Source organism: Mesoplodon densirostris, chromosome 16 (assembly GCF_025265405.1).
Source record: "Mesoplodon densirostris isolate mMesDen1 chromosome 16, mMesDen1 primary haplotype, whole genome shotgun sequence".
NCBI lineage: Eukaryota > Metazoa > Chordata > Mammalia > Artiodactyla > Ziphiidae > Mesoplodon > Mesoplodon densirostris.
In genome coordinates, this window is record NC_082676.1 from 29,567,100 (window position 1) to 29,592,633 (window position 25,534).

At 44.4% G+C, this 25,534-nt stretch overlaps 1 protein-coding gene across 1 annotated transcript in view; it reads left to right on the plus strand.

Annotated features, from left to right (window-relative positions):
- The window catches only part of TMC2 (transmembrane channel like 2), an 80,491-nt gene extending 59,297 nt beyond the window's left edge, over window positions 1-21,194 (plus strand). The window contains 8 exon segments of the mRNA XM_060077863.1: window positions 116-244; window positions 1,916-1,983; window positions 2,802-3,041; window positions 11,771-11,896; window positions 15,264-15,342; window positions 16,190-16,301; window positions 20,993-21,091; window positions 21,094-21,194. Of these exon segments, the coding sequence (XP_059933846.1) occupies window positions 116-244; window positions 1,916-1,983; window positions 2,802-3,041; window positions 11,771-11,896; window positions 15,264-15,342; window positions 16,190-16,301; window positions 20,993-21,091; window positions 21,094-21,194 (954 nt within the window).
- The last annotated feature ends 4,340 nt before the right edge of the window (window positions 21,195-25,534 follow it).

Here is a 25,534-nt window from a genome sequence, read left to right on the forward strand (position 1 = left end):
GGTCACAGAGAAGAATACGAGTGGGTGGGGGAGCGTTGGCCTGGCTGCAGTCAGTTGGGAGAAGCAGGCATGGTCAAACCCTGACCACCCCCTTTCTCTATGTTCCTCCTTGCAGGAATTCATGAGGCTGACAGTGTCGGACATGCTGGTAACATGTATCACCATCCTGCTGGGGGACTTCCTGCGGGCTTGTTTTGTCCGGTTCATGAACTACTGCTGGTGCTGGGACCTGGAGGCTGGATTTGTAGGTCACCACTTCATGGACGTTGTGCAGAAAGGCGTTCCAGTCATCCTCTCTGATACAGTCAGATGCATTCTGTGCATTTCTTTAGACGCTTAATGACAGTCTCTACTCTGTGAAGTAGTATTTAATTTTTTCTAAGCAGGACACAAAATCCAGTAGATAAAAAGTTTGTTTTTAGTTTTTTGTTTTTTTTGTGGTACACGGGCCTCTCACTCTTGTGGCCTCTCCCGTTGCGGAGCACAGGCTCCGGACGCGCAGGCTCAGCAGCCATGGCTCACGGGCCCAGCCGCTCCGCGGCATGTGGGATCTTCCTGGACCAGGGCGCGAACCGGCGTCCCCTGCATCGGCGGGCAGGCTCTCAACCACTGCGCCACCAGGGAAGCCCTAAAAAGTTTTTTTAATATTTTCAAGTGTTAAATTTTAAATTCCCAAGATTTAACCCTCCTATATTTGGATTCTGCATGTTTCTTCCTTTAATACACGCTCACCTGACTTTCCTTCTCTCTCTCCTCACTTTGTTTTCCTCCTTCTCTCATTCTTGTCACTTTTTATCTCCATTTCTGGAAGACAAATTGGGAAGCAGGTTTCAGCTGGCCTCACAAGGATACTGACTCCCTAATGCTCACACACATTATGTTCTTTCAAACAGTTGACAAATTTCCAAAACTCTGAAAATCAGAGTCAGGTTGAAAATCTGCATCTGGCTGAGATGGTTCCTTTCCATGAAAAAGAAGATGAGAGTGGGGCTTCCCTGGTGGCGCAGTGGTTAAGAATCCGCCTACCAATGCAGGGGACACGGGTTCGATCCCTGGTCCGGGAAGATCCCACATACCGTGGAGCAACTAAGCCCGTGCACTACAACTACTGAGCCTGTGCTCTAGAGCCCGCAAGCCACAACTATTGAAGCCTGTGCATCTAGAGCCCGTGCTCCGTAACAAGAGAAGCCACCACAATGAGAAGCCTGCGCACCGCAACGAAGAGTAGCCCCTGCTTGCCACAACTAGAGAGAAAACCCACGTGCAGCAACAAAGACCCAACACAGCCAAAAATTAATTAATTAATTAATTTTTAAAAATGATGAGAAGGAGAAAAGAATTGGAGGGGTGATTTATTTATTTTGTTTTTAAAGCTTTCTTTACATTTGACTCCTCATTTAATTATTTGCATTTTGTTATTTATTTGATTTACTCCTTGCTTATAATTTCAAGTTACATTTCTGAGTAGAACATTGATAAAACGTTCTCTTGAGGCCTCCCAAGAATACACTGTCAGCCTGCAGGCCATAAAAGGTAAAAATTCTCTGTTGTTTTTTTTTTTAGTTTGGCTATGCTGCACAGCTTGCGGGATCTTAATTTCCCCACCAGGGATTGAACCCAGACCCCTGCAGTGGAAGTGTGGAGTCCTAACCACTGCACTGCCATGGAATTCCCAAAAAATTCTCATTATTTTAATTGGAGAAGACCTTGAAGAAAGTTTCAAGTTTCAGAACTTCAAAACTCTTTTTTTAAAAGTTGAAAACATGTTAAATAAAACTCTGAATCTAAGGTTCCTCTCTGGTCACCAGAGCAGGCTCTTTGGGGAGGAGTGGCTTGGTCAGTTGACTGGTAGTGGGGTCTGGCTGACACGACCTAACAGACTTTCTCTCTCTCCTCTCTCTCTCTCTCCCTCCAGCCCTCATATGCTGAGTTTGATATTAGTGGAAATGTGCTTGGTTTGATTTTCAACCAAGGAATGATCTGGTGAGTTAACCATTTCCTCTGGTGATCACCTCATTTGGGGAGTCAAAAAGCTGGAATCCCAGGCTTTGCCTCTCAACCAGCTAGAGAGAGGCTGGACAAATCATCTGGCCTCTCTGAGCTCCCTTCTTTCACTTGAGCAGGACTAGAGGAGAACCAGGACAGTGTCTGGCCTACCCACTTGCTACCATATACGTAGAGAGGGGAGAGAAGAGCTAGGGAGAGAGAAGGAAAAAAGGAAGAGGGAGGAAAGAGGGAGGAGAGAGGGAAGAAGGAAAAAAGGAAAAAGGGTGGGAAAGAAAGAAGAGAAGGAAAGGGAGGGAGGGAGAAGGAAGGGGAGGAAAGGAAAGAGAGAAGGAGGGAGGGAGATAAATGAACTGAGGAACTTCCCTCTGAGAAGGAGTTAGAGGAGGCTGCCTGACTTCAGCCAAAGGCTTTCAAAGGCTCATAGCAAGCCAATATCCAGTTCTTTTAAGTTAAGGACTTCAAATGGTTTTCTGAGCAGCAATGCTGTTTAATGGAGACCATGGAGAAACACACAAGAGGCCATGTAATTTGCTCCATGCCTGGCGGTGGGGCAGTGGTAAAATCCTGGCCAGAACCCAAGCCAGGAATGCTCAGAGAGTCCCTGTCCTGAGCAATGGATGGCTATGGTTTGGTGATAACTGTCCTGGTTAAATGGGAGGCCCCTTCCCTTGGGACCTACAGAGAAAGCAACAAGGCCTCCTGCCCCTAGCCCATCAGTCCCATTTCCTTCTGCTGTCCTTCCCCGGCCTCTTCTGCTGTCGAGCCAACCAGGTGTGCGGTCTCTACCCTTCCAGGATGGGCTCCTTCTACGCCCCGGGACTGGTGGGCATCAACGTGCTGCGCCTGCTGACCTTCATGTACTTCCAGTGCTGGGCGGTGATGAGCAGCAACGTCCCCCATGAACGCGTGTTCAAAGCCTCCCGATCCAACAACTTCTACATGGGCCTCTTGCTGCTGGTGCTCTTCCTCAGCCTCCTGCCGGTGGCCTACACCGTCATGTCCCTTCCACCCTCCTTTGACTGCGGGCCATTCAGGTGCACAGTCTCAGCTGCAGGGGAGCACCTCCTCTCCCAGGGCAGTCTGCTCAGAGATCTCAGGCTCAGAATTCCAGTTCTGGTGTCACGTCAGCCTGCGAAAGGCCATGGAGCTTTGGGGAAATCATTAATGCTGTTCAACAGAGCTTTCTGCAGGATGGAGATGTTCTATGTCTGTGCTATCCAATATGGTAGCCACCAGCCACATGTGGCTGTTGAGCACTTGAAATGAGGACCAAGAAATTGAATTTCTAATTTTATTTCATTTAAATTAAGTTTAATTTAAATGACCACCAGTGGCTAATGGCTACCATATTGGACAGCACAGCTCTAATCTTTTAACATACGGATAATCTACTGCCCTGGATTACCTTGCCATGGGATGAGTAACAGGGGGCATTCTGAAAATGAAATGACCGTACATTTACAAGTCCCATTCAAATGTGAAGCCGCTACTGAGACTCTTGACAGGGTCTTCATGCTCTACATAGCACTGTAGGCTCAAGGTATAAACCAGACTAGTTTCAGAGACTGGACGTTGTATATAAAGAGATAAATAATTATGTAAGGAGGCAGATGGAGAGAGAATGTGCATCTACTGCTCAATTTCCAAATGTGACACCCTCTGAAAACAAAGCCCTTTCTTTTCTGCATAAAAAGGGATTCTGTGGTTCAAGAGTTTGGGACATGCTGCCCCTTTTATCTGCCACCTCCTCACTTAGAAATGCACAGTGCACACTCCTTTATTCAAGGCTCTGAAGAAACGTGCAGTGAGAGACCGTGTGCACGCTGGTGCTTCCATCCCTACTGACCACAGACCCTTGCTCATGGAACACCATCTAGGGAAGGGAGGAGGGTGAGACTAGTAAGATGCCCACCCTGCACTTGCACAACCCCAAGGGCAGTACCTCCTTAAACTGTGCACCCCAGGGCCTCACCCGCCTCACTCCAGTCCCGACCCTGTCTACTAATGTGGATCAGCACGCTTTGGGAAATGCTGAACTGACACTTCTCAGTTTATAACGGACTGACCTTGATAAAGCCCTGTGCTTGGTGCCCCACAGCAAGGGCTGTGGGAGCTCAGAGGAGTCGTTAGCAGGAGAGCTCACAGCAGAGTGTGATGGGGCTGAACGGGGGTCCAGACAGAAGGAAAGGGGGGCTGGATCCAGAGTGGAGGACCATGCTGAGCGGCAGGAGGCCTGGGCACCAGGCTGAGGGACAACCACGTGGCAGAGGTGGCAGAAGCTTCTTTAGGCTTCTTCCTGAGCAAGGTTTGGAGGGCTGGGCTCTGGGTGCAAATGCCGGTGCCCCTTTGCCCAGACCACCCACCTGTTCCAGGCAGGTGGCCAGTGAGTAGGCCCGTGCAGTGTCTGGCCCTCGCCACCTGCCGCACTCTTGCTTCATCTGCTCCCTGAGGCCCTGACAGCTGACACCCAGATAGCAGAGGAAGGGACCCACGAATGGAGCCCAGGAGGACACATGGCTGCCACCTCCTTCTTGTCACTCCTGATCAAAACCCACCAACAGCTAGAACATTCATCCCTCGAGCATTTTCACAGCTGTCCTCTCACTTGCTTCCGAGCTTTACTCAATGGTCACCTTTTCAGTGAGGCCTTCCCTGGGGACCCTAACTGAAATCACACACACACGTCTTGTCATTACTTCTGTTTATCACATCTCTTTACCAACATCTAGCATGCCATTCTTTTTGCTTTTTCATCTTGTTTGCTGTCCGTCTCCCCCACCAGACCATAAGCTCCATGCAGGTGTGATTTTTTTTTCTTCCTTTCTCCCTGCTTTACACCCAGTGTCTAGGAGAAAAATTATGGTCAGTGCTTGAACCAGACCCTTCACCTGGCAGAAATTCACTTTTAGGGTTTGGATCAGATCCAGGCAGGCAAGATAAATGAGTGAGATGGGCAGCATTGCAGAACGTATAGTTAAAAGTAAGGGTTGGGGCTTCCCTGGTGGCACAGTGGTTGGGAGTCCACCTGCCGATGCAGGGGACACGGGTTTGTGCCCCGGTCCGGGAGGATCCCACATGCTGTGGAGCGGCTGGGCCCGTGAGCCATGGCCGCTGAGCCTGTGCGTCCGGAGCCTGTGCTCCGCAACGGGAGAGGTCACAACAGTGAGAGTCCCACGTACCGCAAAAAAAAAAAAAAAAGTAAGGGTTGGTAAACTACATCCCATGGACCAAACCCAGACCACCTGTTTTAGTAAATAAAGTTTTATTAGGACACAACCTCACTCATTTGCTTACATATAATCTATGGCTGCTTTCTAACTACAACAGCAGCAATTTGAGTAGTTCCAACAGAGGCCATCTGGCTCACAAAGCCTAAAATCTTTTTTGGAGAAAAATTGCCACCACTCCTGATTTAGAGCATAGACTTTAGAGCTGGCTCTGTCGTTTGCCAGCTGGGTCATCTTGAGCAAGTTACACAGCAGATTCATTGCCTCTGAGATGGAAAATTTCACAAGCTTTGTTAATTTGTTCAGCTATGCCTTCTTCTCTGTATATAGTTTGACCTTTATCAGTTGTAGCACATCACTGCAGATTCCACTTTATTTCAGTTGTTGCTGTGAGGATTTAGTGTGCTGTTATCTGTAAAGTACTTGGAGGAGTGTGTTAATCCATAGTAGGGCATATATACGAATTTGTTAAGCTTGAGCCCTGCCCGAATACGGGGTAGCTGGTACTCATAACAATGCTATGAGGTGGGAAGCATTATCTACACCAGGGATCAGCTAACTTTTTTCTTTTAGAACCTGATAGTACATATTTTAGGCTTTGGGGATCAAGAGACAAAATCAAGACTATTATGTAGGTACTTATATAACAGGAGAGAAACAAATGCCCACAAAGTTTTTACTGGCAAAATTCAAAATATGATAACAATAGAGTATAATTTTTTGTAATACAGGACTATCAATGAGAAGAATGGAATTCTTTTGAGGGGGAGGAGGTGATATTTCACATAACAGAGGTTCAGAGTTACTATTCCCTATCATCAAAAATCAGTTGTCCTGCCCAGATAGCCATCTTTGCTGCCAGATCCATTTTTTTTTTTTTTTTTTGCGGTATGCGGGCCTCTCACTGCTGTGGCCTCCCCCGTTGCGGAGCACAGGCTCCGGACGCGCAGGTTCCGGACGCGCAGGCTCAGCGGCCATGGCTCACGGGCCCAGCCGCTCCGCGGCATATGGGATCCTCCCAGACCGGGGCACGAACCCGTATCCCCTGCATCGGCAGGCGGACTCTCAACCACTTGCGCCACCAGGGAGGCCCCAGATCCATTTTTGTACCAGACATGGCAACACATCTACTACCATAGGAAAAAAATTTGCCATAAAGCTGTATTACTGCCAAGCCATCGGACTGCTGTGCAGTAGGGCAAGTCAGGATATTCAGTTTCTATTTCTGATAAAAATTCACAGATATGAAAATGATTAAGTCATGAGAGCAAATGAAGTTTACCATTGACACTATTGACTCAACTGTACATGATAGATTCAAATATTTGCTACAAATTACTGATGAATAAGAAAATGAATAACCATAGTGTGCATACACTGAAAATTTCACAAGCTTTGTTAATTTGTTCAGCTCTGACTTCTGCTCTACATATAGTTTGACCATTATCAGTTGTAGCACATCATAGCAGATTCCACTTCATTTCAGTTGTACTGAATTCCATTCCATTCAGTTGTACTAAATTAGTGTTTTCTCAATTTTTTTGAGAAAATTTCACCCATATATGTCCTGCACAGAATATTCATAGGAGTTAATTCTTCAGTCACTTCAGACTTGGCATTAACTCCTCAAATAAACAGCTAAGCAGTATCAGTAACATCTATTGACTCATTAAGAGCCAAGGAAAACAACCTGAGATCACTTGCCTTTTGTTTGAATGTCCTCAACTCTTTAAGCAACTGCTCTTGCTGGAAAATCTAAAAGTCTTAAGTATATTTTCTCTGAATACATTCCTTCAGCTCCTACAATTTAATTACTTCATCACTGGTAAATGAGGACCATGATTTTGGAAACTAGAGGAAAGGGTATCCTTGTTATATAGAGACAGAAAGCTTAGATAAACTACGTCCTTCAGTTGTATGGAAAGCTGAATTTGTAAATGATAAACTTGTATATTTAGCTGAGGATATTTCTTTCTTTTTTTTTTTTTTTTGGTTGCACCACGTGGCATGTGGGATCTTAATTTCCCCGACCAGGGATCGAACCCACACCCCCTACAGTGGAAGCACAGAGTCTTAACTACTAGACTGCCAGGGAAGTCCGTAGCTGAGGATATTTCTTTTTTTTTTTTTTTGAAGATCAATCTTAGTAAAAACTTTTTTCTCTGTTTTTCTTTATTGAAGTATAGTTGATTTACAATGTTGTGCTAATTTCTGCTGTACAGCAAAGTGACTTAGTTATACACATATATACATTTTTTATATTCTTTTCCATTATGGTTTTTTTCCAGATTGGATATAGTTCCCTGTGCTATACAGTAGGAACTTGTTGTTTATCCATCCTATATATAATAGTTTGCTTCTACTAATCCCAAACTCCCAGTCCATCCCTCCCCCTCCCTCCCTCCCCCTTGGCAAACACAAGTCTGTTCTCTATATCTGAGTCTGTTTCTGTTTTGTAGATAAATTCATTTGTGCCATATTTTAGATTCCACATATAAGTGATATCATATGATATTTGTCTTTCTCTTTCTGACTTACTTCACTTAATATGATAATCTCTGGTTGTATCCATGTTGCTGCAAATGTCATTGTTTTGTTCTTTTTAATGGATGAGAAATATTCCATTGTATATATGTACCACATCTTCTTTATCCATTCATCTGTCGATGGACCTTTAGGCTGTTTCCATGTCTTGGCTATTGTGAATAGTGCTTCTATGAACATAGGGGTGCATGTATCTTTTTGAATTATAGTTTTGTCCAGGTATATGCCCAGGAGTAGGATTGCTGGATCATATGGTAGTTCTATTTTTAGTTTTCTGAGGAAACTCCATACTGTTTTCATAGTGGCTGCACCAACTTACATTCCCACCAACAGTGTAAGAGGGTTCCCTTTTCTCCACACTCTCTCCAGCATTTGTTATTTGTAGACTTTTTAATGATGGCCATCCTGACCAGTGTTAGGTGGTACCTCATTGTAGTTTTGATCTGCATTTCTCTAATAATTGGTGATACTGAGCATCTTTTCATGTGCCTACTGGCCATTTGTATGTCTTCTTTGGAGAAATGTCTGTTAAGGTTTTCTGCCCATTTTTCAGTTGGGTTTTTTTTTGTTGTTGTTGAGTTATATGATCTGTTTGTATATTTTGGAGATTATAGCTGAGGATATTTCTAAGTAAAGTGTTGAAGGTGAAGCCTAGTTTCTTCTTGCTGTTTATACTAAAAATGTGAGAAGAAAGATAAATTGAGGAAAGAACTGATAAGCAAAAAGGAACCAGGACTCGATGATTTGGGAAATTCTCAGACTGTCCAGTTTGCAGAAGACTCTAAAAACAAATCCACTGTTAGGAAAGCATGCTCTAAGGAGAAAGCCAAGGATGAGGCTGGACAACCTTTTGCTAGTGCTTCTGAAGGATCTGAATATTCATTCACACAGATGATTCTTTTAAGCACGTAACTCAGATCCTCTCAACCATCTCAGCAGAAGCCAGAAATGGAAATGGAATTATCCAGGAAAGATCTGTGTAGGACCCTCTAGTGTAATGGACTGAATTCCCACAGCATACATGGAAGACCCACCAGGTATTTGAGATTGTTGTATGAGAGTATCACAGCTTGGACTGAAAGGGGCAGAGAAGAGACAAAATGAAGGAAAGCTGTTGGGCTCCAAATATTTTATAGTCAGTAAACAGGCTGATCAAATCTACTCAGCTGAAACCTGTGCTACTCTTCAAGAAAAAGGAAGGATGACTCCGAGGCCAGAGTCTTGGGCCTGGAGGGCAGAGTTGCAGGCAGGCACAGAGGGTTGAGCCAAGAGAAAATTATTCTCAGGCTTTTGAAATCTAATGGAATTTGGCTGATTGGACTTCAAAATTGCTGGGAACTGGTGATTCCTTTCTTCCTTCCATTTTCTTCCTTTTGGAATTGGAATATCCATAACTGTTATCCTATGACTGACCCACCATTGTATTTTGGGAGTAAATAACTTGCTTTCTAGTTTCACAGATCCACAGATAGAAATTTTGCCCCCAAATGGATCATACCCAAAGTCTCACCTACACCTGATTTAGATGAGATTTGGTACCTTTGAGTCCATGACATTTAGATGAGATTTTTGGACTCTGAGTTGATGCTGTAATAGGTTGAGACTTTGGGGCATGTAGGGATGGTGGTGAAATATATTTTGCAGGTGGAATGAGTATGAATGTTTGGAGGCCAGAGAGCAGACTGGTGGGCTGAATAATGGCTCCCAAAGATATCCAGGTCCTAATCCCTGGAACCTGTGGATGTTACCTTATATATCAAAATGGTCTTTACTTATCTGATTAAGGATGCTGAGATGGGGAGATTGTCTGAGTTACCCAGATGGGCCCTAAATCACGTGTCCTTATTAGAGGGACACAAAGAGATATTTGACTATAGAAGAGCAGTAAGTGATGTGACCTTGAAAGCAGAAAGAGATTTGAAGATTCTCTCCTGCTAGCTTTGAAGATAGAGGAAGGGGCCATGAGCCAAAGAATGCAGGGAATGAAGCTATAAAAGTTGAGAAAAAGAAACAGATTCTTCCCTAGAGCCTCCCTCTGAAAGGAGAGCAGCCCTCCTGACACCTTGGTTTCAATCCAGTGAAACCATTTCAGAATTTTTGGCCTCCAGAACTGTAAGAAAATAATTTGTATTGTTTTAAGCCTCCAATGTGGTAATCGGTTACACAGTAGTCACTGAAAACTAATGCATCATATAATACGTCATAATTCAATGACAAAATAATGCACATTCTATTGTGACTTAAGCATCACATTTGAAGTCCACTTTTCTTGTTTTTACAAAATGGGTATGCAGTAGTAATTAAAAAAATAATAGGGATTTCCTGGCGGTCCAGTGGTTAGGACTCTGCGCTTTCACTGGCGAGGGTGTGGGTTCAATTCCTGGTCGAGGAACTAAGGTCCCGCAAGCTGCAGGGCACAGCCAAATAATACTACTAATAATAAATTAAATGTTATAATATGATGATATGCATGGCACTTGAAATGCTGTCATGTTATAACTACATCATTGCAATTTGTAGTGTGCTGTGCAGCAGTACTAAGCATTGAGGTGGCCACAGATGTTTGCTAACACAACTACTCATCTCTGCTATTATAGCACAAAAACAACCAGAGACTATACATAAATAAATGAGCATGGCTGTGTTCCAATAAAACATTTACAGACACTGAAGTTTGAATTTCATACTTCAATTTTTATGTGTCACAAAATGTTATTCTTCTTTTGATATTTTTCCAATTATTTAAAAATGTAAAAGCCATTCTTAGCCCACAGGCCTTATAAAAACAGGTAGCAAGCCAAATTTGGTCCATGGGCCATTGTTTGCTAACCCCTGATTGACACATAGAGAAAAATGAAGCTTCTAGATGCAACATTTTGGAGGGCACTTATAATTTGACAGCCCCATACTCAATGTTTTATATGAATTCATGTCTATGTCCTCTAAACAATCTGAGACAAATGCTGTTATTATATTTATAATACCATATTGTATATACTATTTTATTATTGTACTATATTATACGGATGAGGAAACCAGGGCAGAGAAATTTTCAGTATCTTGTTCAAAGATATCAAACCTCTGCAGCACTAACCAATAGAACTTTCTATATGAGGGGAAAAAATCCACATCTGCTCCTAAAATATAGTAACTATTAGTCACATGACTCCTTGAAATGTGTGACTAAGAAACTGAATTTTTAATTTAATTTAATTTAATTTTAATAACCACATTGAAAAGTACAGCTCTAGTTGGGAGAGTGAGGGTATGAATACAGGCAGAAAGTGAGTAAGTAAATTGTCCATGGTGTCCCACAACTAATAAATGGAGGAGAGAGGATTTAAATCGGGAATTTCAAACCATAAATTCCAGTTCTTGGCACCAAAGCTACCAACCAAAAGCCAGGAGCAGACAGTAATCTCTGGGCAGCTATTTGTGGAAGGCAGTCTGCATAACGGTTCTTAGGTAATTGAAGAAAATCAAAATTACTGTTGTGAACTGTCCAAGAGCCTGCCCAAGGCAATACTGGAATTCTCATCTGAAGACTAATTGTAAGTATTTTTGAGTCACCATGAGGCTGTCCATCACATCAGTATCTGGAGAGCTGCCTCCAGGCCCAGGGACCCAGAGGAAGCTCCATGTTGGTCTCGTAGCTACATCACAGGCCATTTTCTCCCATGAGAGTATAGGAGAAAACCCATTTTCATCTTGCCGAGGAAGGTGCCAGGCACAGGAGACCAAGGTAGTTTGAGAGGTTGTGAGGCACCAAGGACTTGAAGCCAGAGAGCCAGGGTGCTGAGGCAGATCTAAGCCCTCGCCTACAGGGCAGCCCCAAGTGGGGACTTTTTCCACTGTAGTCCCTGCGGAGAAGAGCTCTGTTCTTCCAGAAGAGTAGTCGTGAGTGGCGGCCTGGACCCTCCAGGGTATGGACACAGCTGTTTATGCCATATGAGCTTCACAGCACGCTATAATGTATTCTCTCCTCTTTCCAGTGGGAAAAACAGAATGTATGACGTCATCCAAGAGACAGTGGAAAACGATTTCCCAACCTTCCTGGGCAAGATTTTTGCTTTCCTCGCCAATCCAGGCCTGATCATTCCAGCCATCCTGCTGATGTTGTAAGTTACCCAGGGGCCATGGCTCTGCCTCGTGGAAACCTCCCCGAGACTTCCTTGGCAGGTCCTTCTTTCTTGCCCTCTCAATCTGGATTTCCCAGAAGCAGATCCTCAGACAAAGACTTAAACGCAATCTAAACTGCAATTGGAGGGGGCAGTGTGTGTAGGGAAGTAAGACAGAGAAGGGACAGGAAGGTGCATTCTTACTACTGGGGTGACTTTAATCCTGCTGGGAGTTCTGGGAAAATGTGCCTCTGAGTTATCCTGCTCAAGGGTGAGGGATCCGGGGCATCTGTAGACCAGTTCCCATCCATCACTGGCTGAGTGCTGCTGGGAGATGTGGAAGGGAAGAGGCGTTGGTTAATTGCCCGGCAGTTAGGGCCAGTTGCCTTCATGGACAGAATGGTTTCCGAGTGTGGGGCGGGGCTTCAGGCACTGGCAGCTGTAAGTCTTTCAGTGAGCACACTGAAGATAGGGCCCAAAGCATAAGGTGAGTACTGGCATTGTCTGCAGCACCCTCCAAAACATCCACTGGAAATATCAAAGACCCCTTCCCCAAGAAAGCTGAGGCCTGATGCATCCTGTCCCTGGCTGGGCCCGCAGGACTTCTCTACAGAGCACCCCGTGCACTAGAGTGTTCGGTGCATTTGTCACCATCCCTCTCACAGACTGAAGATGTGGGTGAGCTTGGCGATCTCTGTATCCCCAACAGCAGCCCCATGCCTGGGGCGTAGGAGGCAAACAATGAACACTCAAGGAAGGAACAGGGCAGGAAACTGTGAAATATTCCTAACGTGCAGAAGCATACAGACAAGCATGTACAAGATCACAAGATTAAACAGATGTTAACGTTTAGCAATATTAGCTTCAGATCAGTCTCTCTTTTTAAAAGAAATAAATGTTACACTTCAAGCCCCACCCAGTCTTTCTCTCTCCCTCCCTCTCCAAAGGTGACTACTATTTGGATTAGTCTTCATCATTTCCAATCTGGACCATTTAATCACGTGTATGTACTACTGTTTTCTGAGTTCAAAAATTTTTCATGACTCATTCAGGCTACACAGCTTTCCTTACTCACATTATGTTTGGGGGACTTTTTCATGTGGATACATGAGCACACATTTTCATGGCTCTGCTGTATTCCATTGTGTCACAAAAATAATCAATAAACAATCTATAATAGGAATAGAAAAGAGTTTTATTTGAGCCAAACTGAGGACTATAGCCCAGAAGACAGCTTCTTAGATAACTCTGAGAAGTTGCTCCAGAGAAGCATGGTTTTCAGCACAGTTTTATATCTTGACAGAACAAAGAACATTAAACAAATCAGGGATACATTCCTTCAAGGTTTCAAAAAAAAAAAAAAAAAACACATCAGCACATACACAGCGAGTCAGTATGGCCTTGGCATCTGGGAAGGGAATCTTATCATCAAAGGAGGACCAGCAATGGAATCCTAGGAAAGGAGACATTTAATCTTTATTTTTCACATGGACATTCTTTACTTCTGGTCAATGTGCCCTTTTCTTTCATAATTAAAACAGATATGGGAGGTCCCTGGTGGCCTAGTGGTTAGGATTCTGGGCTTTTACTGCCGTGTCTCGGGTTCAATCTCTGGTCAGGGAAATGAGATCCCGCAAGTAGCGAGGTCACCAAAAAAAAAAAAAAAAAAAAAGCAGATGTACAATGTATGCTTGATAGGTCACAAGCAGGCTGCTTTAGTTAGCATAAAATTCAAGTTAGCTCCTGTATAAACCAGAATGACTTCCCCATACCTCAATATGTGAACATTTCTTTTATCAGTTGTGTGATTAAACCACAATTTAACCATTTCTCTGCATAGAGATAGGTTGTTTCCACTTTTTTGCTGTTGCAAATGTGCTCCTTATGTCTCCTTGTACGCATACTACAGTTTTCTCTAAGATAGACTTCTAGAAGTGGTATTGCTGGGTCATAGGTATGTGTTTCTTCAATCTTTGAAGACAGTGCTGAATTGCTCTCCAAAATAGGTGTATTTCCTTACATCCTTGACTTCAGACATCCTCTGCTTCTAGTCCTGGCATGAAGGAGGGCTGACATGGTAGTGACAACCACCTGAGGAAATTCTGGAACCCAGACACCAAACCTGACCTTACAGGGCGGCACAGGGAAATGCTAAGCTTGGAAACAGCCTCAGGAGGAGCACAGCCACCCAGGAGCATTCTATCTTCTCTGATCTCTGGTTCCTCCCTAACAAATGGGCTGTGAATTAGGAGAGAGAGCGAGGCCTCCTGGGCGCCTTCCCAACAGATGGTGGTCCCTTGCCTGTCCTCCTTCTGGCCTCTTGTCGCCCACGGTCCTCTGAGTCTTTGCTTCAGGAAGCTCACGGGACAGCCTCTGACCCACACTCTGCCAAAGCCTGCGTGGTTCCTCCCTTCTGCCTGTAAGAGAGCTCAAGAATTCTGCTGAAGTGGCTCAGGGCGGCCCCTCCCTGAGGGCAAGGATCAGAAGACCCAAGCTGGAGCAGCCGGGGCTTGAAATGCAGAAAGAAAAGTGACAAGGACAGGCTGTCAGAGCACCCAGTCCAGGAGGCATCCCGGGCTTTTGTGGCCCTTCCTTCTCAGGTGGTACATCCAGGACAAGCCCCAAATCCTAGATCCTGTGAAAGGGCTATAGCCTCAAAGGATACCCAGCCACCCAGTCAGCCAGTGGGGGCTGGACTGTGAAAACCACAAGCCCAGGACAGACATTCCCATCAGTGCACCCTGGGTAGAGGGCATTTGGGGTCTGTGCAGTTGTGTTTCTAGGCAAGCTTGGAGCAGGTCACTTAGCACCTCTCTCCTCTCTCAGCACTTGAAGGCTTTGGCGTCAAATGTGGTCTCCTACAAGTGCAAATAGATAGGGTGGCCTTGGGCAAGTGACTTAACCTCTCTGCATTCCAGGATGCTGATCTGTAAAGATGGGAGTCATCCTTTCTTCTTCACAGGGTTTCATCAAAACCAGTGAGATGTGGAGTGGGATGCACGTGGCACAGAGCCTGGCACAGGGCAGGTATCCAGGAAACACAAGCAGCTGTTTCTGCAGACAAGAAACCCTGCCTCTCTCCTGCCTCTTCAGGTTTCCCAGAAGAGGACTGATTCCTTTAGCTAACCTTTATTAAACTCTCTGAGAACTAGAAATGTGTTCAATAAAATAGAGAACAGCGATGTCCAAGACCTTGTCAATGTTAAGTGGAGAACTTAGGATGATGGTAGGACCTCCCTCCACTCTGCCCAGAGGCAAAACCTGGTCACCTATTCCAGGAAGCCTGCTGTGATTCTTCGGGAAAGGTGTCCAGCTCTTGCCATTTTCCAAGATAACAGTACCCCCGGAGCATGCTTTTCTCTTGCAGCCTGGCCATTTACTACCTGAACTCAGTTTCCAAAAGCCTTTCCCGAGCTAATGCCCAGCTGAGAAAGAAAATCCAAGCGGTGAGTCTGTCGGGCATTTTCATTCAAAAAGATGTTATGTTTTGGGGTTTTGTTAATTTGCTCTTTGAGCCCAGTTGTATTCTTTAAATGGCTTTCTTCTAAATCAAACCCCAAATTATCTGCATGGTAGGAAGCAGCCTTGAGAGACTCAATGACATGAATTTATATTCTGAGGGTATTTGGGAATACATAACAGTAATGACTTAAATTTTGAGCAGTTGCTAAAGAACAGGAGAAACTCAATAGATTAAACCAATGTTCATACACAATAAAACCAGTACCCACAGTAATTCCTACCTATTAAAACTAAAACTAGAAATACTAACGAAAACAGCATTGCCAGAGCAACATAGTGCTGTGCCCCATGACCTAAGGGGTCTCTTAAGTCCCCTCCACACTGGGGCAGCCTCTCTCAACATCCGCTGACACGCTGACTGCCTCTTCTGCTCTCCCAGCCCCCAACCCCACCTTCTTCACGTGGTAAAGACTCTACACCAACCCTCCCTAAGCCCTGTCTTCCTTGCTTCCTCACCCCCTCTTCTGGAACTAATCTCATCAGCCTCACTGCCAGTTCCCCAACCACACTTCCTTCTGTTGCTCTCACTGTCCTCCTGCCCAGGTATAGAAAACCATTGAAATACAGGATTGGCAGAGGTTCTGTCCTCCCCTGGCCAGATGTTCCTTCAAATACCATGCAAACCTGAGTCCTAGGTGCCCTCTCCAACCAGCGGTGGGGACAAGAACTGGCTATTTAAGGTGGCTGCCCTCTAGATCTCACCATCTTGGACTCTGAAACTCAAACACTCATTTCCCAGGCCAGGATCAACCTTTCATTTTTTTCCTGCAGCTACATGAAGTTGAAAAGAGCCACAAATCTTTCAAAGGCAGAGCCACAGCCAGATATTCGGAGGACACAGCTAAAGGCAACTCCAAAAATGCCACCCACCTCACCAAAGAAGGTAAATTCTATTTCACGATGATTACTTTTACAAGGCCATGTGGTAAAGTGTAAAGAGCAAATGCTGTGAAATCAGATACATCCGGGATTGAAATCAGATTTCTGGCAATTATTAACTATATGAAGTTGGGCAAAATAAAACAAGAGTGAATCACAGGCAACCTCGCGTGGTGGTACAAAGGAGGTGGGATTATGCGTGTGAAGTGCTACACAGACTTCCTGGCACAGGGAACCAATGAACGTGAGCTGGTAGGAGGAGGAGGAATGTCTGTAAAATGGGGAAATACCAGGGTTGTTTCCCTCATTTCTATCCCCTGAGTCTCTCACCACATTTTCTATGGTGATGGTTCTTCATTTCGTCTTCGTTTCTGAAATGACTTTGTCTTCTTCACTCATTCCTGAGTCTGTCATTTCCCATGTCATATCCTCTTAATATCTGTCTATTTAACCCAATGTAGGAGCATGATTTGTGTCCCATCCAGATCCCTTTAAGATTCTCTGAGGTTGGCTGACAAGGATCACAGCTGCCAGGGATGGAGGAGGTATTTGTTTTGTGTTGTTTTAAGCATTTTCTTTAGGAGAAGAAATAAGGAGATTTGCATCTAGCAGCTGCTTCTCCCACCAGAACCAGTTTGTATTCTCTTAGAAAAAAGAGCAGCACTGGAATAGCTAGAATAACAGGGTGAGAAAAAGCAACACACATTCCAAAAAAGGTGTCACAGAGCTTCAAAGGGGAATAATCACAGACCTACCTTGGGAGTGAGGAAGGGTCAAATTGAAAGAGACCATCTCTGAGCTGATCTCATTTTCCAAGGATTGTCCCTGTATCAAAATTAAAGTGTCAATATGCGGTAATTTTGACCTTCGATGTGGAAATTGAATGAGATGCACAAGAAATGGCTGAGAGTTTAGGAGTTTGAATTTTTAGTGCAGAAATTACTTACCATTTATTTGATGCCTTTGTAACATATAGGCAAGACTCTAGGAAACAGAACCAAGAAGAATTTAAGCACATAGCAGTATTTTCCTGAAGATGAAAATCCTCAGTTCTCGAGTTCCAATAGTGCGGAGAGTGACTGTAGAAGCAGATCAGGAGCAAAAAAGCTCACCTGTGTGTATCCCTAGCAAACACTTGTTGATATTGGAATAGCCATAAACAAGTGGATGTTACAAAAAGAGGACAAGAGGTCTGTGTCAATGTAGAACCTACTCCTGGTGAGTCTCCAAAATATATGGAAGGCATTTCAAAGCTACAGACATTCTTGTCAGCAAGATCAGCTGCAGACCATTGATAGCTTGGAAGTCTCATTCAGAGATGGAATGCGGAAGAGCAAATGGCTGGCACTTATTGTGGAGTGGAAGAAAGTGTTTATTTGGGGTTTTTTGTTTGGTTTTTTATTATTTATTTATTTATTTATTTTGGCTGTGCTGGGTCTTCATTGTGGCATGCAGGATCTTTAGTTGCAGCATGCGGACTTAGTTGCAGCATGCGGACTCTTAGTCGTGACATGCGGACTCTTTGTTGCGACATGTAGACTCTTAGTTGCGGCATGTGAAGTCTTAATTGCAGCATGCATGCAGGATCTAGTTCCCAGACCAGGGGTTGAACACTGGCCCCCTGCATTTGGAGCGTGGAGTCTTACCCACAGGACCACCAAGGAAGTCCCTGAAGAAGGTGTTTGAATTCACCTAATTTTTCCACACAGGCCAGGAAATGGAGTAAATGTGATACTATGTTGTCATATCACCAACAAAAACAAGACAAAAAAATGGAATGGACATATTTGGACACTGATGGAAGGAAAAAATAGGTTTATAGAACATTTTACATGAGATGCAAGAAACTTACATTGGTTTGACAGAGGTCCATTCATGTCCCCATGATCTTGGGTGGCCTCGGCCTGCAGCAGCTTTAAGCAAGGTTTTGGTTCCTGGCCAGAGATTAAGGTCGGGTTGCAGCAGTGAGAGTGCAGAACCCTAGCCACTAGACTAATGGTCAGTGATAAGGCCCTGGCCCTTCAGCTTTGCAGAAAAGAATCCCCACAAAGAAGGAAAGTAGTGAAACAAGTAAAGTGTTTATTAGGAGGAAAAAGTACAATACTTGTGGATAGACACACGGGTGGGCTCAGAGAGAGAGTCACACCCTTGTGGTAATTTAAATCACTTATATGGGGCATTTCTTCTGGGTTTCCTTTGGCCTATCATTTTGATTTGCCTGGTTCTGAGTCTGTATTCGGTATATCTCAGGGTCATCCCTTGTGTGTGCGCGAGCATCTCTCAGCCAAGATGGATTCCAGCAAAGAGGCCTATGGGTGGCCTTGACATCACTCCCCTTTTGACCTCCAAGGAGCTTTCTAGTCAGGAAGGTCTCCTTGACTTCAAGAATGAGAAATATGTGGTCTTTTATCTCTTATCTGGGCAGGGTCCAGCCTCCTCTCTTGATCATCCTGCTATTGATATTCTGGAGTTTCTGTCCATGGGGAATGAACTCCAGCTGCTTACCCTTGTGGGGGGGGGCCCATTTATCTCCTACCTCACCTACAGTCCCAATGTTCCTGTCCACCTTACCCACTCCCTTCCCCTCCTTTCTCTACTGGCTGCTGATCTAAAGTTTGCCCCTCTCCAAATTTGAATTTTTTATTACAGATCTAGAGCTCTTTCTTTCCATTTTATGCTGATTAAGTCAATATTACAGTATATGAAAGGGTTATCTGAACACATCAGTGGGACTAGGGTGTGGAGGAGAGCTGAGGAAGATGGTTAATCTTTCCCTGGAAAACTCCGGTAGCCTCTGTTGCTGTCCTCATTTAGCTTCTCTTTCTTGAAGTAAGCACTAGAATGACACTGATGTAACAAACAGGCCCAAAAGAGCTAATGGCTCAAACACAATAAAACTTTATTTCTCACTCCATAATGTCCAAATTGGGTGTGTCCACTTGATGGCCACTTTCTTCCCAAGTGGTAACGTTAGCGCAAGTTCGTGTGCCTGATGCCAAAATATTGGCTCTCTGTGCACTGATGCCAAAAGGAAATACGAAGACAGAGTTTCGGAGGAACGAGAAAGAGTACCTTTATTCTTTGCCAGGCAAAGAGGGAAGACAGTGGGCTAGGGCCTCAAGAACTATGCTCCCCTCCCTGGGGAATAGAAAGAGGTTTATATCCCAGGGCTTGTGGCGTGGGGTAGGTGATAAGGCTCAAAGTAATGAAGGTCTTGCATGTTTTTCTTTTCTTCTGCAAATTTACAGCCAAAGCGGGCCTCAGGCGGCTCAGCAACCAGATCCGGTGTCCCTGAAGTTATCGTGACCTTCTTTTTGAAATGCAGAATGCTACAAGGGAGTGTAGGGGGAGAAGAATGCCAGGTGCAGAGAACAATTCTTATGGAGTCAGAGAGTAATTAGCTTTGTTTAGCTTTGTGAAGGACAAGTCTGGCTACAAGTGTTTGTTAGTAGTAACCGCTAAAGAATAACTAAGATTGCTTAACTCTTTCTGGCCTGTTTATGCTGTTTCCCCAGCCTGTTCATTGTTTCCTTATTTTCCTTGTTTATCAGAAAAGAAAAGTCTCATTTCTATTTAAGTCTCATTTCTATTTTTGCTGCAACATGCCCAACGCACAGTGAGGCCAGACAAACTGAAACGTCGGAGTTTGGAGCAGAGAAAGGTTTATTGCAGGGTCATGCAAGGAGACAGGTGGCTCATGCCCTGAAAGTCCTGAGCTCCCCAGAGGGTTTCGACAAAGCATTTTTAAAAGCCAGGTGAGGGAAGGGGGTCATAGGGTGTGCGATCAGCTCATGCACATTTCTCTGATTGGCTGATGGTGAGGGAACAGGGTGGTGTCACAGGGGTTAACGTTATCAGTCCTTAGGGTCCAGGAGGCCTGGGGCTATGTGCTCATGGTCATCAAGTAGTTAACCTCTTCCATTTGGTGGGGTGTTTTCACATCTATAAAACAACTCAGGAAATGTGCATCAAATACTGTTATCTAGGTACTTCAGAGAAGAGTTAAAGCAGAGGATATGGGGGAAGGCCTGTCCCAGGAAGGCCCCATAGGGTCCTGCTCCGTTACAGTGACGTGGGGAACCCTGGCTCTGTCCGTCCTGTGATTCTACCTGCATCAAGCGGGAGGAGGCTGGAGGTCACACATGGACATGGTGCCCATCAAAGCCTGGGCTTCAGCCACAGGCCATACCATCCACGATGTAAATTTAGTCTATCTCTACGTCCCTGGAACCGGATTTGGTGAAGAACAAGCCAGTAATTGCCCCCAACTCAGAGTTTAAGGAGGGAAACAAGTAAGCGAAAGAGCTGGAAATGGATCTGATTAGCAGGAGCACCATTCTGGGGTTGATCCAAACAGTTTCCACAACCCTATCATCATATTTGACCCTGGTAGCCACCTGTGAAGCTGTTATTATTGCTCCAATTTTATTCTCAAGAAAACCAGGCTCACAGAGTCTAGCCTAAGGCCAGCATTCAAAATCTAGTTCTCCAGCCAGCTCCTCCTACACAGCTGTTTATGCCAAGACTAGGCCAAGGTGCACCTAGATGCCTGAGGGTGATCCGACCATTCTCACATCACTAAATAGGACTGAAAGCTAATGACAGCACAGGGCAGCTCCAGAGAGCTCCAGTTCCACACCAGGAAACTGTAGGGAAATCTCCCACATCCTCATTCTTGTCTTGTTCATTTTGCAGGAACCGCACATCACCCTGCTAGCCCAAGCCAGACCCTGGACCAGAAGGCGCAGGGCTCTAGGGCCTCCAGTTCTGCCGGCAGGACTGTGTCGCCTGCCTCACAGCACCCCCTGGCGTCAGACCAGACCCTGGCCAAGCCCAGCCTCAGGCTCATCCTTGGAGGTCAGCCTCTGGAAGGAGTGCTCAGAGACCTCCCCACTGAAAGCTGGGACTAATGGAGCAGGGTCCTGGGGCTGATCCTTGGGCCCCCACCGGCTCATCTCACCCCCCCAAATCGTTCTCTCTTCCTCTCTCTTCTCACACACATGCTCATTCTCCCTCTTCTCAGTGAACATGGGAACCTTGATTACTCAGTCTCAAGCCCTTGTTAGCTACCAAAACAGGAGGACAATGGCTTTATCCACCTTTTAGAAGAGCTGAGCCTTCCCCTCACTAACTGCCCTTCCCTGTATCTTGGCTCAGGCAGCTCTAGACCTTGCACTCACAGCAGTTTCCCTCGGCTCCAGACATGGGAAGAGGGGGCAGGACCATGACCACCATCATAGACTTTTTGCAAGGAGCCCATGTTGGGACACGTTTCTGGCAGCCCCATCAACTGGGAGGAGGTTGCAGAGGGACCCACATTCCTGACCACCACCTCTATCCAAAGGCGGTGTCAGTGTAAACAAAAGATTGAAGAAACCGATGAAAATAAAAGTAAAGGAACTGAAGTCCAGCCTTGGTGAGTGGCAAGATGGTGATTCCCCAGAAACTAGCCAGAGGGGAGCTGATGCCATCAAGCACCAAAAATGCACTGGAAACTCCCTGGCAGCAAGGCAAGGAGAGAGAGCAGTGTGGTTCTCCTAATCTAATTGAAGGAAACAAAATATTTCTCAGGGCATAAAAATCTTTCTCATGCACGAAATTCTAAAAGGAATTTGATTGTTTATTGTAAAGGGACACAGAAGATGGTTTTGGGGGGAGTTTTGCAAAGGGTGCAGTGCAGAGCCTTGTCTCCGGCAATGCTGTATGTCACATACTGATTCTGTGCAGAAGTCTCGTGGGGGCATCAGCCCTGGAGGCCAGACCGCTGAAGAGGCCTTGCCAGCAAGGGCAAGTATCAGCAGGGTGCCAGTAACAACCCAGGACTTCCAGTGGTTACCCTCAGGCTTCCAAGGTTAACCAATATCCCTACACACCCACCACAAACTCAGACAAATTATCCTGTTCTGATGACGCACAACTTTATGTGAAGGAATGTATTTGTTATCTGTTGTTGCATAACAAATTATCCCCAAAACTTAACAGCTTAAAACAATAAACATTTATTTATTATCTCACACAGTTTCTGTGGGTCAAGAACTTGGGATTGGCTTCACTGGGCAGTTCTGGTTCTGCATACCTCAGTCAAGATCTGAGGCAGGGATATAGTCATCAAGATTTGACAGGGCTAGAAGATATGTTTGTAAATGGCTCACTCACAGCTGCTGGCCGGAGCCTTCAGTTCTTTGCTGGCTATCCACAGACTTGATTACTCCCCACGTGGACCTCTTCATAGGGCTGCTTGGGTGTCCTCACAACACAGCAGCTGATTTCCCCCCAGAGCCAGTGATCTGAGAGAAAGCAAAGAGGAAGCCACAACGCCTCTTATAACCTGTTCTAAGAAGTTACACTATCAATTCCACCAGTTTCTATTCATTAGAATGGAGTCACTAAGTCTAGCTTACACTCAAAGAGAAGGAAATTTGGCTTCATCTCTCAAAGGATTTTTGGACATATTTTAACAAGAGATCTCCTCATTCGAATAGTTACCAGATCTCTATCAAGAAAACGCTAAAGCTTTTCTGAAAGACATCCATCAGAGGATTCGTTAATGGTGGCTCCTGCGACTGTCAAGAGCAACAGGAAGCTAGGTGAGCTAGGGAGTTGGGTAGAGAAAGAAGGCAAGGGTAAGAGAGGAGGGATGTTCACGTGGTGTGGCTTTACAGCTGGGACGTGTCGTTAGAAAACCGTCTAAATTGTGCTTTCATCTCTGCATTCTCAGGTTTGATCTTCCAGCTAATTCCATCTTAAAGCTTCGCTACTCAGCCTATCCAGGGGTCATCAAGCATGAAGACCACTCTTCCCTCCTTCCCTCTTTCCTTCCCTTCCTTCCTTCTTTCCTCTCTTTCTTTCTTTCCTCAGCTCACCTAAGAATGATTTGAACTAGAAAGTCTATTTAATAATTCATCCATAGGAATATAACTGGTATCTTACTGATATTACCTTAGTTTGTCTGTGAATTTGTCTTACTGGAGGGAAATGAAAGAGACACTGAATTTTTCTGTCAGACACTATTTCTACAGGCTGATCCTTTCATTTCTAATAATATACATGCTCAATGTCCATAAAGAGCTCCATTATACACAGAACCACATAAGTAGGAACACACTTTAGCTGAAGATCAAGGGGGACACCTGATCACCCCGTGACTCACACACTCACAGAAACTGGGAGTGATGCACCAGCCAGTAGGGACCTGGGCAGGGTACCAACAGCATCCACTACACTGGTGATCCTCAATTCAGATATGCTTTGTAGAGCCCTACCCAAAGCTGGGGCACCAAAGTTCCACATGCTGTATAAGAGACAATAAGGAATAAACCTGCCAAGCAAAAGGGACATTTGTCTCTCTTGACCTCAGCAGAAAGTGGTGGACAAAAAGTCTCCTTTGAGAATTTATATCCACAAGGCAGCCTTCACACAGAGAATCAAAATCCCCATACCAGCTGCATGTTCAAAAAAAAAAAAAAACTCAAATGGAAAATTTAATTTAAAGTGATCTTAGATTATTTACCATCACATCAAAAATAATAAAATACTTAGAAATAAACCTACCTAAAGAGGCAAAAAACCTGTACTCCAAAAACTATAAGACGCTGATGAAAGAAATTAAAGACTATGCAAACAAATGGAAAGATATACAGTGTTCTTGGATTGGAAGAATCAATATTGTTAAAAAGACCATACTACCCAAGGCAATCTACACATTCAATGCAGTCCCTATCAAATTAACAGTGGCATTTTTCACAGAACTAGAACAAAACATTTTTTAATTTGTATGGAAAAAACAGAAGACCCTGAATAGCCAAAACAATCTTGAGAAAGAAGAACAGAGCTGGAAAAATCATGCTCCCTGAATTCAGACTATACTACAAAGCTACAATAACAAAATAGTACAGTACTGGCACAAAAACAGACACATAGATCAATGGAACAGGATAGAAAGCTCAGAAATAAACCCACGCTCTTATGGTCAATTAATCTACGATAAAGATGACAAGAATATACAATGGAGAGAAGACAGTCTCTTCAATAAGTGGTGCTGGGAAAACTGGACAGCTACATGTAAAAGAATGAAAGTAGAACACTTCCTAACACCGTACACAAAAATAAACTCAAAATGGATTAAAGACCATTATATAAGATATAAGACCAGATACTATAAAACTCCTAGAGAAAAACATAGGCAGAACACTCTTTGACATAAATCACAGCAATAGTTTCTTGGATTCATCTCCTAGAGTAATGTAAACAAAAGCAGAAATAAACAAATGGGACCAAATTAAACTTAAAAGCTTTTGCACAGCAGAGGAAGCCATAAACAAAATGAAAAGCCAACCTATGGAATGGGAGAAAATATTTGCAAACAATGCAGCCAACAAGGGATTAATTTCCAAAATACACAAACGGTTCATACAGCTCAATATCAAAAAAACAACCGATCAAAAAAATGGGCAGCAGGGCTTCCCTGGTGGCGCAGTGGTTGAGAGTCTGCCTGCCGATGCAGGGGACATGGGTTCGTGCCCTGGTCCGGGAGGATCCCACATGCCGCGGAGCGGCTGGGCCCGTGAGCCATGGCCACTGAGCCTGCACATCCAGAGCCTGTGCTCTGCAACGGGAGAGGCCACAACAGTGAGAGGCCCGCGTACCGCAAAAAAAAAAAGGAAAAAAAAACAACTGAAAATAGAGTTACCATATGATTCAGTAATCCCACTCCTGGGCATATATTTGGAAAAGACAGAAACTCTAATTCTAAAAGGTACATGCACCTCAATGTTCATAGCAGTACTATTTTCAGTCGCCAAGACATGGAAGCAACCTAAGTGTCCATCAACAGATAAATGGATAAAGAAGATGTGGAATATATATATAATATATATATATATATACACACACACACATATATACACACACAATGGAATATTACTCAACCATAAAAAGAATGAAATAATGCCATTTGCAGCAACATGGATGGACGTAGAGATTATCACACTAAGACGGACAGAGAAAGGCAAGTATCATATGATATCACTTATGTGTGAAATCTTAAAAAAATGATACAAATCAACTTATTTACAAAACAAAAATAGATTCACAGACATAGAAAACAAACTTATGGTTACCAAAGGGGAAGGAGGGGGATGAATTAGGAGTTTGCAATTAACAGATACACATTACTATATATAAAATAGATAAACAACAAGGATCTACTGTATAGCACAGGGAACTGTATTCAATATC